A 16,554-nucleotide genomic window follows, 5' to 3' on the forward strand; every position below is an offset into this window, starting at 1 on the left:
GAGTAGCCAAATTTTCATAATTCAAGGAAAGTGTGCTTTCTGTCAGTGCAATAGTAAATTCATTGTTGAAAGCGAGTTTTAAAGAGGCCAGTTAAAGTTCTGGTGGAAATGTTTTTAAAAAGATGAGTGAATGGCAGAGAGTTTATAATTAGGACAGTAATGGATCACAATTATAAGGGGTTCCTACAGTTAAAAGCAGGCATGTAGGAAATGTATAATGGAGGAGAAGAGAGGGATGAGATGGGAAAATAGAGATATATATGCAGAATGAGGAGAGAGAAAACAGAACAGGGGGAGGAGGGTATAAGAGAGGCCTGCTGGATTGAGTTAGATGTAATTGCTGTGAGCTCATGTTGGCAATGTAGAATGGCAACCAAGCCAGAGCTCTCACAGGGCTAAACCCTACTCTCTCACTTTCATATCAGATCTTGCTTTCTTCCACTTCTCCTACACACACCAGATGGAGCTGTCACACACATACACACTCTCACACATTCCACCTTACAAAATTATCATTCAGATCCACTTCAAAAACCAACCATCACACACTCTGCTCCATTCCCACCCACCGCTGTCCTCTAGACTAGAGAGCATAACAACCACCAGTACCTGGTAAAACTCACTTAATCATGTCACACCAGCACACCAATTGAGAGAGAGCACGGCCAAACTTCCAGAACATGTTGTTCTCTGAGGCAGCATTCACATGAGAAGGGATTTATTGGGTTTTACCTCACAGTGGAAAAAATATAGTCTTTGCCCATATTCCTGACCATACTGTTTTTCTCTTCTCTGCAGATACTGTTAGATGTACAAGGCAGAGAAACCCTTTACACGATAAATGAAATAACCACAGGTTATGCATGCGTAATGTGACAATGTTATATAGACGGACAGTATATGAGATTTACTGTTGTCAGTAATAAGGCAGATCTTTTTTTTCTCTCTTAAATTATCACAGATTTTGCGCAGATTAAAAAAAATAATAATAATAATAATTCAGTGCAAAATACAGTATAGTACAAACTGTCCTTATATATGTCCTTATAACTATCCTTCAGATGCAAAAGCCTCCAAGTGCCGTCTGATATTTTCTTCTAAAATTAGCATTTTTACCAAGCTCGCATGTTTAGGTTCAGTAATTTCACTTTAATGGCAATCAATAGGTCCTTTTCATTGCCATTAAAGTGAAATAACTGAACATAAACATACAAGCTTGATAAAAATGCTATTTTTATAAGAAAATTTCAGACGGCACTTAGAGGCTTTTGCATCTTAAGTCTTCATATGTATATACATGGGTATATAATCTATGTGCACACACACGCATCCATACATAATTTATAATACTTGTTCTTCAATTATTGGTATAATTCATTAATCTTTTTGGGATCCTATTGCTAGTCAGAATATCTTAATCTGAAGTGTCCTGAAGTGTCAAGTGGTGTAAAATGTTAAAACATCTAAAACATTTAACATTGTGTTATACAATATTGTGTATTCAGGTTTCATTACATGAAATGGAGAGAGAGGGAATATTGTGTGTAATTATTTAGTCAGAATTAATATTAAATAATTAAGTACAGAATCACTGAAAAGTACTAGTAAAGACTGAGACAAAAATATGATTAAAGGGACTGAAAAAATAGCTTTAACAAAAGTGACCAAACATTATCTAAAATATTCACTTCTCTTACATATATATATATATATATATATATATATATATATATATGTGTGTGTGTGTGTGTGTGTGTGTGTGTGTGTGTGTGTGTGAGAGAAATTCAGCCTAAAGTCATGTTCAATAAAAAAAAAAAAAAAAAAAAAGGCTAATCCTAAAGGGTTAGTTCACCCAAAAATGAAAATAATGTCATTTATTAGGCTACTCATCCTCATGTTGTTCTACACCCATAAGACCTTCGTTCATCTTCGGAACACAAATTAAGATATTTTTGATAAAATCCGATGGCTCACTCAGTGAGGCCTCTATTGAGAGCAAAGCCAAATAAAACAAAATAACGACTTTTCAACAATCTACTTATAGGCCGATTCCAAAACACTGCTTCATGAAGCTTTTGAGCTTTATGAATCTTTTGTTTCGAATTAGTGATTCGGATCTCCTATCAAACGGCCAAACTGCTGACATCACGTGACTTTGGCGCTCCGATCCACTGATTCGATTCGTAAAGCTCTGAAGCAGTGTTTTTGAAATCGGTCCATCACTATGTATTTTTGAAAAGTCGTTATTTTGTTTTGTTCTTTGGCGCACAAAAAGTATTCTTGTCGCTTTATAATATTAAGAACTGAACTCACATGAACTGTTTCAAATGTTTTTAGTACCTTTATGGACCATGAGTTTCAGTGGCTTTGCTCTCAATAGAGGCCTCACCATCGGATTTGATCAAAAATATCTTAATTTGTGTTCCGATGATGAACGAAGGGTGTAGAACGACATGAGGGTAAGTAATAAATGACATTATTTTCATTTTTGGGTGAACTAACACTTTAAATCGTTTAATCCTTACACATAGGCTATAGCTAAACATTTTTAATGTAGTTCAGCTCTTCACCCTCCAGGTGGAGACAATCCACAACAAGTGAGTAAAAATAAAACGAACATATTCTTTGGTTTGTCAACAGCTTCTAATGTCTCGTCTTTATGTGTATTCTCCGAAAAGACGTGACGTTGGACACTTATTTTAATAATATGTTTAAATATTTGTAAGGTGTATTATTTTAACTCATGGTGGAAATGCAATCTGCACATTTTTGCATTGTAAATTCGACCCCAGAAACCATTAAGTATTTTTAACGTTATGAGTCAGACCACCAACAGGAAATATGACGCTAGAATGGATTAATGATGTCAGCAAAGCAGTACGTACCTACACACGCCACACACACCAACCAACCAACCAATTAATCGGTGAGACAGCACACAAACAGAAACCATAGCTCCTGTGTCTTATATTTTAATAGAAAAAGAAAACATTGAAAATAAAATTTAAAAAGGATTCAATCCAGTAATTATAATGACAGATGCTTGGCCAGCGCTGTGTACTCAAAGTGACCCCACCCCACCTCACCTCACCTCATACTGGTTTGGTGGTCTCCATGAATTGTAAGTGTACAGGCTGACAACCAGATGCCTTTTAGCCAACACGACTAAATACTACTGAGTGAGAAAGGCAGGGTGAGGAGCAGAGGTAAACACTGTAGCTAAACATACACAGGTCTACGACAAACATTTCACCCGTTTGACAACGATTAACACAGTCAGACCTGGCTCTCTGACACAGATTAACACAAACACAGCCATCGAAACACAAAAAACAGACAACCCCAGTTCCTTCATCACAGTCCATTACCTGTATTAAAGGGCAGCATAAACAGTCAATACAGATCTTTAAGTTAAATGCTGCCTGTTAACGGGTGTCTGTAAGGGATATATTTGGATGTGTGTGGGTAACTGCTGGTAACTAGTGTGACTATTTCCGTCCATTTTGTGAGAACATTACAAATAATAGCAGGATATAGAAATTGAAAGTCAGAAATTGTGTGTGTGGAAAGAGGGTGTGGTGATTATTTTAGCTTTAAGTCTTTCTCTATGTATGTGTGTGTGCGTGTGTGTGTGTGAGCGAGTGTGTTATGGGGTCACTGCACAGCCCTGACCTTTATAGCACAAGCTTGAGGAGGTCTGATCTATGCAATAAGAGAAAAAAACAAACACATTTATGGACCAATCAAATAAACCTCGGCAAATAATAAAAAAAAAAGTCCTTCAAAAAGGCAGGAGTCCAGATCAAATGTTCAAAAACGTCCCACATCTCTCTTATCAAAATATCAAAATAATCATTCGTTCATATAGTCGCTCTTAATAAAATATCTCTCTTGTTCAATCCCCTCTCCCCCCCCCCAAACCCACAACACTCCATCTTTACATTCACTCCCCACTATCTCCAGAGGATGTTCGTAAGATGTTCTTCTCGTTCCTCCATATGTCAGTTTTTTTTCTCTGGCTTGCCACTTAAAACAAGGACTGGGAGGGGCATCTCGCTTTCCCCGACATAATCTCTCTCTTTCTCCAATGGCTCCGTCACAGCCAGGCGGTGGAAGGGGCCAATTCAATGCTGGCCGTAGGAGGACAAGAGCGGAGAGGATGGGGGGTGGGGGTCCTCATTTCACGTCAGAGTGAGTCTGTGTTGATAATACATCAATCAAGCTGTTCTTTCTTCACCCAAAACCATCTAGATCTCCAAGCAAGGCAACCCCAAGAGAGGAGAAGGGGTCAAGGGTGCAAACAGCCTATGAGGAAAAGTCCTGCGTTCTTTCGCTCTCACAAGCACACTCTCTCACGCACTCGCACGCACACTTGCTCGCTCTCAGACTGACAGTGTTACAGACATAGGAAACACTGATTTTTGAGTTCACAATTTCTCTCCATTTCCATCTCTGGCAAGATCTGACACCTCTCTGCTATGTCACATCGTCCTCCTCTTCGGAGCAGTAGTCCCGCCCCTGGTGAATATGGAGAGGGAGAGAGAGACAATAAATTGGATATTGTAGTGCAAGCTGATCAAGTTTAAATTGGAAACGATAAATATCATTCATACATGTTCGTTTTAAGCTGCGCAGTGCATTGGATGAGGTCTCTGTTCACACATTGTTTTGATTGGCAGATTGTGATTGCATTGAGCATCTTCATTGTCAATGTGGAAAGATGAATTGCTCATCGCTGGAATCCTGTCATGTCTGGTTAGGTGTTAAAATATCATCTCAAAACCAAAAATACATTTTATAAGGCTAATTAACCAGCTTAGGCTTTGTTGAGACAGTATCCAAATAAAAATGATATATATTATTTTGGCAAATCTGTTTCTCGCTCACATACATCACATGAAATGAAACAAAAAACAAAAACAAAACCCACCACAATCTGATTTTTACAAACCTGATCCAAACCACATCTATATGCAGTTTGAAGTGTTTAAAATTCTATTTTTGAATATGCATTTCATTTCAATGTAGATATACAGAATATTGACGATCCGATTTCATCACTTATGAAATGACAATGCGGATAGCCGGCCCTAAATGGTTCGAAAAAACAATTTAGATTTTTTTGCAGTGTGAACAAAGCCCTGCAGCCTTTATGTAACCATGTTTCAACTTATTAAAACAAAATCTAAAATGTTTAGATTTCATCCATTTCAGACCAACTGATCTCAGACCTCAAGAGAGGCATAAAGATAGATAAGAGAGGGAGAGAGAAAGGAGGAAGTAATGGAAAAAAGCAGAGCCATAAATATATCATTTTATCTCCAGAGGTCTACAGGAAGTACCAGACAGTCGATGCACATGGCAAAATGACAAGACAATCTTTTAAATGTCACAATCTAGATAAACGAGCAGTCCATAGAACAGTGGTTTCATGTACAGTGGCACTTTTCTAATCTCTAACCCATCTGCTCCCTCCTTTACTTCTGTGCCTTGTTTTTCCCTCCAACCCTCACCTTCTCAATCTTCTCATCCAGCATTCTGAAGAACTCCTGCTGGCTCTCTGATGTATGAATGCTGAGAGAGAGAGAGAGAGAGAGAGAGAGAGAGAGAGAGAGAGAGAGAGAGAGAGAGAGAGAGATGGAGAAAGAAACAAAGGAAGTTAGTGGGGGTAGGAGAAGGGAAGCAACAAATACACTCACATTTTCCATTACAACAAGCATAAAGAACACAAACACACACTCACACACATACAAAGCTACCAGCTCCTGTAGGATCCAGAGTGGCTGGGCAGGAATCATTTTTATAGACACATTACAGCAGGGACCATAAACCCTTGCCTCCACATACACACACAGAGCACATTAACTGAGCATTACTCCATCGACACACATATAAAACAATAATGAACTGTTGATTCTTAATGAACATGCCCCCAAACACAATTTCTTTTCATCCAGACGTTTTGAACACCATATGTATTCGTTTTCTGTGTAATGTGTTTGTAATGTTCATCAAAGCCCAGTGGAAATTAAAGTCCATTAAAGTCATAAACAAATAAAATATTAATGGTTAACAGATCATAAATTAATTTACACTTAAAGAGCTATACATTGAAACCTTTAATTTTCAACTACTGCTCAGTTAAGGAATATTTTATGTTTAATAATGAGCTAGTTCACCCAAAAATTTTACCCTGATGCTGTTATAATTTTTTTTTCTTCCATTGAACACCAACATACTTTCATTTTAAGTTCACACTTTTTTCCATGCAAACACATGCAAATGGTGACTCGGGCAGTTTAGCTCCAAAAATGACAAAAATCCCACCATAAGTAGAGATTTTATTTATTTATTTATATATTTTTTAAATTTTGGGAGCACAATGGCTCTAGTCTCTTTTCATTTTTTTTGCGATTTCACAGCAGAAAGAAATGACATCTTTGAAATAGGGGCTGTCACAAGTTCAGATTTTCACTATATAATTATCATGGCCAAAAGAATCCATGATGACAATATTATTGCAATATCTACAGGAATTTGGATTAAATAAATAAATTATGCTATCAGTCAAATTCATCCCTAACATCCTGGATTGGTTATGACAGTGTTTTGGGCTTAAGTGAAACTATGGCTTTGAAAGTGTGCAGTGCTATCATATAAATAACATTAAAATGAGAACTCTTTCATTTTATAAATATCATGGTTATCATACATACCGGTATATTGCAACACCCCTAGTTTGAAACTACATGAGGCTGAATAAGTGACAAAATGTTCATCTATGGTTGAACTATTAATTTAAAGATGCAGTAAACTATTTCTAAGCAATGCTGGCTGTGGATTGAACAGAGCAGCACAACACACTTGTAGCCAATCAGTGGTAGGGGGCGTGTCCGCTCATGATGGGGGAGAAGAAAGAGTGAGCAAGAGGGAGATTTGAAGAAAGACTGTAGAAAGAGAGATGCGTCATTTCTGCTCCATATGTGAGTAATGACACTGCAGTTGTTGGGTGTATAACTGATAATAATGAAAATGAATATAGGGAATTGATTATGAATTTTGTTTATTGGTGCAAGCTAAATTGTCTTGAGCTGAATGCAAATAAAACCAAAGAAATTCTAATAGATTTCCGAAAGAACATGCAGTCTGTATTTCCTATAAATATTGAAGGAGTGGATATTTGTGAAATCCTACAAATATCTGGGAGTCTATTTAAATAATAAATTGGATTGGTGTGACCACATTAATTACTTGTACAAAAAGGGCCAGAGTCGTATTCACTTGTTGAGACAGTTGAGATCTTTTGGGGTTTGTCGAATTCTGTTAAGGACTTTTTATGATACCGTAGTAGCTTCTATTATTTTTTATGCTGTGGTTTGTTGGGGTGGGGGGTAGGGCTGGGCGATATATCCCATGCGATTCTCACGCGCATTTCGTCAGTAAAGCCGGTTCCCTGATTACCGCTAAATCGCCATCACCTGCTTTCAAATGGAGCGCCTTTTAATAGACAAAGCCGTAGTTCACGGAGAAGCCACGCAAAATCGCGTTCAGTATCGAAGATGAATCGACTTCGATAATGAACCCGATTTTGCGTGGCTTATCAGTGAACTACGGCTCTGTCTATTAAAAGGCGCTCCATTTGAAAGCAGGTGATGCGATTTAGCGGTAATCAGGGAACCGGCTTTACTGACGAAATGCGCGTGAGAATCGCATGCGATATATCGCCCAGCCCTAGTGGGGGGATTTCTGTGAGGGACAAAAACAAGTCAAGCTCAGTTATAGGGTGCTCTTTGCCCTCGGTTGATGAAATTGTGCAAGCAAAGATGGTAGGGAAATTGTCTTCCATCATGAAGTGTATATCTCACCCCCTCCATGATACAGTGCAGGCTATGTGCAGTTCATTTAGTAAACAGATTTATTTATCCACGTTGCTCTAAGGAGCGCTGCAGAAGGTCTTTTCTCCCAACTGCTGTGAGATTATTTAATCAATTGTGATCATGACTTGAGTTTGATATGTTGTGCTTGGTAGGGTTTTCTGGGGGCAGTTTTTTATTTTTAATTTTTTTTTATTTTACATAATGTATTTATTGTAGTATGTTGTGCTGCTGTGACAATTGAATTTCCCCTTTGGGGATTAATAAAGTAAAGAAAATAAAGTAAAAGAAAATAACATTGGTTTTGCTGTGTTTTACAAAACCAGGATATGCTGTTGTTGTAATGTTATAGTAACAGGACAGGTTTGAGAGTTATTATTTATCTGGAGCTGGTGTGCTGCTGGCGACTAACAATGAACTCTTGCTTGTACAGTATATACTCTTGTGTGCTGTATGTTAATTTTTTGTTCTTCCTTGTCATTCTTTCGTCATCTTCGCTTTATTTTTCACAAAGCATTATTTTGCATTTCTTCAGCTATGATAAAGTGACATCCACACCTGCATTGTCTGCGTGTTTGTTCAATTTGGGGGCGGAGTAATGAGTAATGATGGGAGTAGTGTGTTTGTTTGGGTTGATTTCAAATATCAACAGTGTTTCTCAGAAATTGCTTACTGCACCTTTAATTGATTAATTCGCTATTCGTCTCTGCAATTTAAAGTTTTAATTAGTGTTTTTTTTTTTTATATGAATTTATTTATGAAGCATGTTGGGGTATGTTTTTACTTCTTTATTTACTTATTTTCTGTACTGTCTATGTGATACTTTGTGTCTGCTATACGATGCTACTACCCTACTAGAATTGCCCCTTGTGGGATTAATAAAGTTCTTAAAGGGTTAGTTCACCCAAAAATGAAAATTGTGTCATTTATTACTTACCCTCATGCCGTTCCACACCCGTAAAACCTTCGTTTATCTTCAGAACACAAATTAAGATATTTTAGTTGAAATCAGATAGCTCCGTGAGGCCTCCATAGGGAGCAATGGTTCATTTATGCTCTGATGCTTCATGAAGCAGTGTTTTGAAATCGGCCATCACTAAATAAGTCGTTATTTTGTTTTTTTGGCGCTCCAAAAATATTCTCCTCGCTTTATAATATTAATATTGAACCACTGTACTCACATGAACCGATTTAAATATGTTTTAGTACCTTTATGGATCTTGAGAGAGGAAGTGTCCATTTCTCCCTATGGAGGCCTCACGGAGCTGTCGGATTTCAACTAAAATATCTTAATTTGTGTTCCGAAGATTAACGAAGGTCTTACGGGTGTGGAACGGCATGAGGGTAAGTAATAAATGACAGAATTTTCATTTTTGGGTGAACTAACCCTTTAACTTAAATTACTTTTCACGAATAAAAAAAAAAAAATCATTATAAAGTGTTAGCCTATCTTCATTTTTTCTTTATTATATTACATCACAATTTTGTTATTGTTACCAATGCTTTGGAAATTTCACTAGAAATAATTATGCAAATAAAGCACTTTGAAATTGACAATTATATCCAACGGCAATAAACACATGTTTACATACAATATGTTGTGTAACATATGGCACATTATCCTCAAACAGAACATGCAAATGAGATCCAGAGGGGATAAGACAAGCCACAAAGCAAAACAAACCACACACAATTAACAGACTTTTGGCACGTTTTCAACAGAGCAAGAACTCTAATGCCCTCACCTACACACACAAAACAAACAGAAACACACGCACACCGTAAACAGAAAGATATGTATAAACCCACTCACTTCGTCTTGTTGGCGCTGGGCCCAGGCACCTCTTTGTGCTGTTTGGTCCTGTGCAGCGCTGAGCTCTTCTCCTGCAAACACACCCAGAAAGAGCACGTTTTTACTTACTACTATTCATAAAAAAGCCAAATTCAGCCTCCGCCGACTGTCACTGGTGGTGCTCCGGTGCGGAGGCCCTGTTGGCTCCTGGATACGATCCAGAACCAGCTTCTCTGTCTGGAACACAGCATGATAGAAAGGCCCTGGGAGCGACCTTACTCTGGCCAGTGCTAATGAGAATGCTGCCCTGCTGAGAGACAGCGAGAAAGAGGGCTGCCCTCGCTTTCACCTTGTCTCTATTCTCCTCTAACCCCCCTTATCGGAACATGGGCGTCCGAACACCTGCTCTGCCTTTACAGCTTCATTAAGCTGGCTAGTATAAAGGGGACATACCATGAAAAATAGGATTTGTTCTATTTGAAAAAAAATTATTTAGTGTATCATATAGACATCCTCGTTCACAATACAACCCGACCATTTATGGAAACTAAGATCCAAAAAAACAATTATCTTGGTTATAATGTTGAAACTATGATTTTTAAGGGTAGAATTAGTAGAATAGAACTATTTTATTATGATCTGAAATCTGGTCACATTTTTAAGTTTTTTATTATTTGTTTTGTTATATTATTATAAAATTATAAAAAAAAAACATGTTGAAGACAAGTATATGCAAGCAATAAGGTACTCGAGGCTAGTGCTGTATTGCGAATAAGTCACGGCTGAAGCTTCGCGTCGTGCCTAAAGACACCCTTTAGCCATGACCTATTCATGATACAGCACAGCCTCGAGTACCTTATTGCTTTTATATTACGGTTACCACACAATACAAATATTAAAGCCAAAAATATGTATCAATGCAACTTTCATGAACTTTCACTAAAAGCCTTCCTTCCACCAGAAAAAAATTGCCCCTGACTATGAACAGCAACAAAAGTTACACTATTACGCCATTAGATGGCGGCAAAAACTGTCTTTATGAGTGTGTCAGTCAGTAGCGAAGACTTATATTGAAAAGACTGAATTGTTGTGAACATGGAACAAGACGCAACTGAAAAATGCTTTGACTAGCGCTGTCAGTCACGGGAAAACCATTAACGGTTAAAAGGACAAGATAATACATTGGACATTTAAACAGATTTTTTATTATGAACATATGACTGACCTGAAGGAAAATGCTAAATCTGAATGCAGGTAATAAACTCGCTCACTCAATCTCTTTCTCACAATACTCTTCTACATAATACAGTAAGCTTCAATGAACAATATCAATTGAGAACATACAGTTTACTTTGCTAAGAGTGGTCGCTAAGGGTGTTGTGTAGTGATATAAAGAACCACTGGGTTATTGTGAATAAAACAGCTATTGACCAATCAGAATCAAGGACAGGAACTAACCATTTTATAACTAGAAATATAATTAATCTTGTACATGCAAGAATTTGGGGATTATTACATTTCAAAAAGGTTGAGAACTGTATTTTGGATAAGAAATGAAAAAGGTAATGACATTTTAGTGAGCACATTTACATTTAACATTAACATGATGGCCCACATTTGCATATTAATGCCAGTATTTAACAACTTGGCAGTGACATTATTACTCCTTTAACAGGTGAAAAGGTTAGCCAAACATAACAGAGGTAATTTACATAAAGTCTTAAAGTAAAGTAGCTAAACAGATGATTTAATTCTAAAGGCCAGAGAGAAGGCAGAAAGTAGTCATATACAAGAAACCTTGACATTATAAGTTAAGTGGGGAAAAAACAATATGGATGTGTATTAGTGCATAGTTTCATGTTATAAAACAACAAAAACTAAAATAAATTATTAATATTACAATTATAATATTTTATTATTATTATATTTAGTTAATAAGAATACTTTTATTATCATTATAATTATTGTCAATATTATTATGGTTGAAAAAGCACTCTCATTAGGCAAAGAATCAGTCCAGATGTTTGAGAATATTTAAATAAGTATATGAATAAAGGAAAAGATGCATGTAAGAACTCAAGAATATGATTTTTTTTGTCTGGTAATGTGAGTGTCTAACTATGAGAGTCTATGACAAAGAGGGAAAATTTGTCAGAATTTCCCTCTCTCACATTCCAAACATGTCAGCACACGCGTGTGCTGAAAACGGTTAGCTTTACTTCTCATTGTATAAGCAAAAAACAGGCATATGTGCCTCAAGCAGTGTCTTTGCAAATAAAGAGCAAAATATGGAGAACAACATTGCACATGAGGAATTTCCCAGGTGTGTGTGTGTGTAGGTGTGCGTGTGCGTGTGTGTGTGTGAGAGAGCATGTTTTGTTTCTCACCAGGTTCTCCTGGTTGCGTGCATTTACTCTGTCCTCTTCTCCACGCATATACTTCACCTCCTCCACTCCCTTGTTCTTATATTCATCTGCAGTGAAAGAGAGAAAGAGAAGTTAGAGTTTCATTCCAGGGCTGTTAAAGAAATGATTCACAGAGAATTTAAATTTCTGTCATCATTTACATAACCTTATATCATTCCAAACTCGTATGACTTTTTCTTCTTCCATGGAACACAAAAGGAGACATTTCAAAGAATATACTGGTAATTTTTTTCCATGCAATTACAATGAATGGAAACTGAAGCATTCGAGCTTAGAAAATAACATAAAGGTATCATATAAATAGCCCATATGACTCATGCGCTATATTCCAAGACTTCTGGAAAAAAAAAAAAAAAAAAGTAAAAGTACTTATTCAATGATAATCTTCTCCTCCAATTGACTGTTGTGACAAGATCATTGACCTTGAGAACTGAATCAGGCCAATTCATGAACAACAGATTCTTTAAAATCAGATTCAAACAAATGAGTAATTCATTAATTAGACAATGATACTTCTCTCATTAACCTGCCAAGGAGAGCCATTTAATTGAATACTTTAAATTTCAGTTTTTTCTTCACACAAATCTACTGTATGGCTTCAGAAAACCTAAAATATAGCACATGAGCCATATGAACCACTTATATGATACATTTATGGTGTTTTCTTTGGTCGTTTTAGAGCTTGACAGCCTTAGTCCTCATTCACTTTTATTATACTGAGAAGCATATGGCCATATTCTTCAAAATACCTTTTGTTTTTCACAGAAAAAGAGTTTCACACAGGTTTGGAACAATGTGAGTGGGTAAACAGTGACAGAATTCACATTTGAAACACCTTCAACCAAGCTCTAATAGAACGTTTTGAATTTTGCCCTTTCCCAGCCATCAGTAATTACCAGCAGCCATGTCCGTGTTTGCATGTCCAAGCATTCACTTCCTCATAACACATACACACACCCACACACATACATAAATCTGTCATTTACTCTGTCTACAAATCAGCACGAGGCAATCGCAGCCCACTCAATCTCTGTTTATCTTCGCCTCTATCCGTCTTTCTCTCCTTTTCTCGCTGTGAACTCCCTGTCAGTTACCATCATGACAGCTGGAGTGGGCAGCCTGTGAATGTGACTCAGTGCAGTCCATCCGCACAAGCACAAAAAAGCGAGAAAAGGGAGAAAAAAAGAAAGAAATATAAAAGGAGAGTGAAAAAGAGAGGGAGCAACGCCGCCAGTCTTTCACAGCTTGAGGAATGTAAACATGTCTCTGCACAAAAGACCACGCTCCAACATGCTGACAAACACACACACACACGCCGAACCAAAGAGAAACGTCACACACAAATTAAAATCAAACTTTAACTGATTTGGCTGAGGTGAGTTACACAAAACAGGCCTCCAGGATTCCAAAGAGCCAGACACGTAAATTCACATACATGCGTACATACGAATACATCTGTCTTCCCACACACACACGCTCGCATAAACGCAAGTAGGGTGATAACATTACTAAAAAAGGAGATCTGACGAACATATCATTCCTAATCCATCTTTTCAGGGAGACAATCATTTGAGAAACAAGCATCTCAGAGAAACGGAGTTGCTCGCCGTGAGAGAGAAAGTGACATTTCGTCAGTTTAGTATGTTCTAGACGGGCTATTTTTGGTGGGAAGATGATATGTTCTCTTATGTAGGGATATTTTGATTGGCTAATTGGTGATAACAGCATGACGCCGACCTTTGGGATATGATGGAGATGAGGATGCTTGCTTTCTCAATAGACAAATGAAAAAAGGTGGGCTTTTTTGCCACTTTTATTATTTTGTACTTTATTATAGTATAGAAAAGAAAGGAAATGATGAGGAGAATGAGACATGGTGCAAGCCGACTTCATGAGCATCATGGGATGTGTGAGAGAATAGCTGGGTAATACTGAATATTTATAATTCTAAATGATTCTATTCATAAATTAAATAACATTGTGAATATTGAGTTGATTTTTATGTGGTTTTTATTAGGCCATTACATTTCCTAAAGGCTGTGATGGTAGGCAGTTTTGTGCCTGCTTCTTGTGTCATGACTCATGAGTATGACAGCACCAAGGCAAAGATATTTTTACAGCATCTCTGATTTTCCCATTTCAGTGTTTAAACCCCTGCAGATGGGCAAAACTGTGAAACTGCCAATTTCATTAAAACAAAACCAACACTAATTCATTCATTCAGATATAGTATCTCTAAAAATGTTCAATTAAATCATAGAGTGTCATTTTGCATTCTAAATTTCTAAATAAATTAATGATTTAAATAGATTTTTTTCCTTTCACTAAATGAGCACAAGGAAGATTTATACTCGCACACGATCAGTGAGTTTAGTGTTGGGTTTAATTTAGTTTTTACTGCCCCATCCTTCAATAACAACCTCTTGGCAAAAAAAAAAAAAAAAAAAAAAAAAAAACAGAAGCCATAAAACATAAAAACATGGTTAAGGTCACAGAAGTGATCAAGTATGTTGTTAAAAATAAACTTTAGTAACTCTCTCTCTCTCTCTCTCTCTCTTAATGTTGGCATTCTTCGGATAGATGTGTAGAGCGACAGGGGCTACACAGCCAATCGAAGCTCAAGGTTTGCCACTTTTCTACATTTTATGCCTATATTGCTAGTTCTTCTGATTATTACATGTTTATGAATCATTTTAAAGACCCCCTGAAATCAAAATTTATGTTTTTTAGCTTTTAGTATGAATATGTTAGCCTTAAGGTTATGAATAAGCTGGTGTGTTCCAAAACAATGACAAAATTCGCATTTAGGAGATATAAGCATTCAAAACTTACAGTCTCTCACTTCCGCTAAAATGGATCATGGATTTTTATGACATCACATCGCACTTCAGCTTCTCATCAAATCATGACCACTCACAGGTGAAACAAAGAATGTTGATCACTTCCTAACAAGGTCTCATATCAAGATCTAAGTAGATTAGATGATTAGTGAAAAATCAGTTCTTGTTGTCAATGTGTTCGATGCAGCAGAAATGGGAAGGAGTAAAGACTTTGTTATGGCAAGCCGATTGGGTCAGAGTATCTCTGAAACGGCAATGCTGACTGGGTTGCTCCCGGTCAAGATCTTGTATTGACAATGCAAGAGGTAAGCACTCTGTAAAGTCTACTCCAGCACATCCCAAAGACTTTCAATGAAATTAAGGTCTGGACTCAGAGGTGTCAATTCATGTGTGAAAATGATTCTTCATGCTCTCTGAACTAGAGGATGACACGGGAGTGGATTTTCACTCCTGTCCCGTCCCACTCCCATAGAAAGAAATCTTGTCCCGTCCCACTCCCAGACCAAAGTTTAAAAAATAATCCCATCCCATCCCGCTCCTGGTAAATTGACTCCCACTCCCATCCCGCTCCTGTTTAAACCGACTCCCGCTCCTGTACCGCTCCCATATATTTTTTTCTTCAATTAGTGTTTAGTTAATACATAGAATTTGATTTAATCTGCTCTCCATCCTGTTTTAGACCAGCTGCTGAGCCCGTTTCTAGATTTTCTCCAGAAAATGGAAGACAGCAAATAAAAGAAAAACAGTACATAGTTCGTATGTACTAGTTTGTGTTCGTACGTATTAAAAGGAAACTACAAAATGGTGCATTTACTTTTTTCTTTTTTTGTCGTCTTTGCTATTGGTTGATTCCCGCTCCCGTCTGCTCCCGTTAACCATTTATCCTGTACCGTCCAAATCCCGTGATTAATAGCAAAGATGACTCCCATCCTGCAGGAATCCCACGGGAATCCCGTGACCCGTGGGATTCCCGAAAAAATGTCAGCCTCTACTCTGAACCATTCTTTCACAAATTTAACCCTAGTGAATCTTGACATTGTCATCCTGGAATATGGCCATGATGTATCTTCCTACATTGGTTGTTTAAGAAATGAAAAGCTACACACTCCATCTTTTAAGGGTTAAAAGAACCGTTGCCAAACATATAACATGCTAGAAACATAATCACTGTAAAAATGATCCATTCATAGATTAAGTATTTGCCTATTAAAATACACAAACCCGATTCCAAAAAAGTTGGGACACTATACAAATTGTGAATAAAAACAGAATGCAATGATGTGGAAGTTTTAAATTTCAATATTTTATTCAGAATACAACATAGATAAATTAAACTGAGAAAATGTATCATTTTAAGGGAAAAATAAGTTGATTTTAAATTTCATGGCATCAACATCTCAAAAAAGTTGGGACAAGGCCATGTTTACCACTGTGTGGCATCCCCGCTTCTTTTTATAACAGTCTGCAAACGTCTGGGGACTGAGGAGAAAAGTTGCTCAAGTTTAGGAATAGGAATGTTGTCCCATTCTTGTCTAATATGGGCTTCTAGTTGCTCAACTGACTTAGGTCTTCTTTGTCGCATCTTCCTCTTTATGATGCGCCAAATGTTTTCTATGGGTGAA

General features: G+C 37.2%; 1 protein-coding gene across 2 annotated transcripts in view; it reads right to left on the minus strand.

Moving 5' to 3' along the window:
• Positions 1-2,956: 2,956 nt before the first annotated feature.
• Positions 2,957-16,554, minus strand: part of zgc:92140 (uncharacterized protein LOC447854 homolog) — a 46,651-nt gene continuing 33,053 nt past the window's right edge. Inside the window, exons 3-6 of one of the 2 annotated variants that reach the window (XM_048208846.1) lie at positions 12,054-12,139; positions 9,688-9,758; positions 5,514-5,574; positions 2,957-4,518 (exon numbers count right to left, since the gene is read on the minus strand). In XM_048208846.1, coding sequence (XP_048064803.1) covers positions 4,477-4,518; positions 5,514-5,574; positions 9,688-9,758; positions 12,054-12,139 — 260 coding nt within the window. In that variant the 3' untranslated portion in view covers positions 2,957-4,476. Of the gene's footprint in view, positions 4,519-4,599; positions 4,753-5,513; positions 5,575-9,687; positions 9,759-12,053; positions 12,140-16,554 lie in introns of those variants that run through there. The other variant, XM_048208847.1, reaches the window with a different exon arrangement.

This window comes from Megalobrama amblycephala, linkage group LG12 (genome assembly GCF_018812025.1).
Source record: "Megalobrama amblycephala isolate DHTTF-2021 linkage group LG12, ASM1881202v1, whole genome shotgun sequence".
Taxonomy (NCBI): Eukaryota; Metazoa; Chordata; class Actinopteri; order Cypriniformes; family Xenocyprididae; genus Megalobrama; species Megalobrama amblycephala.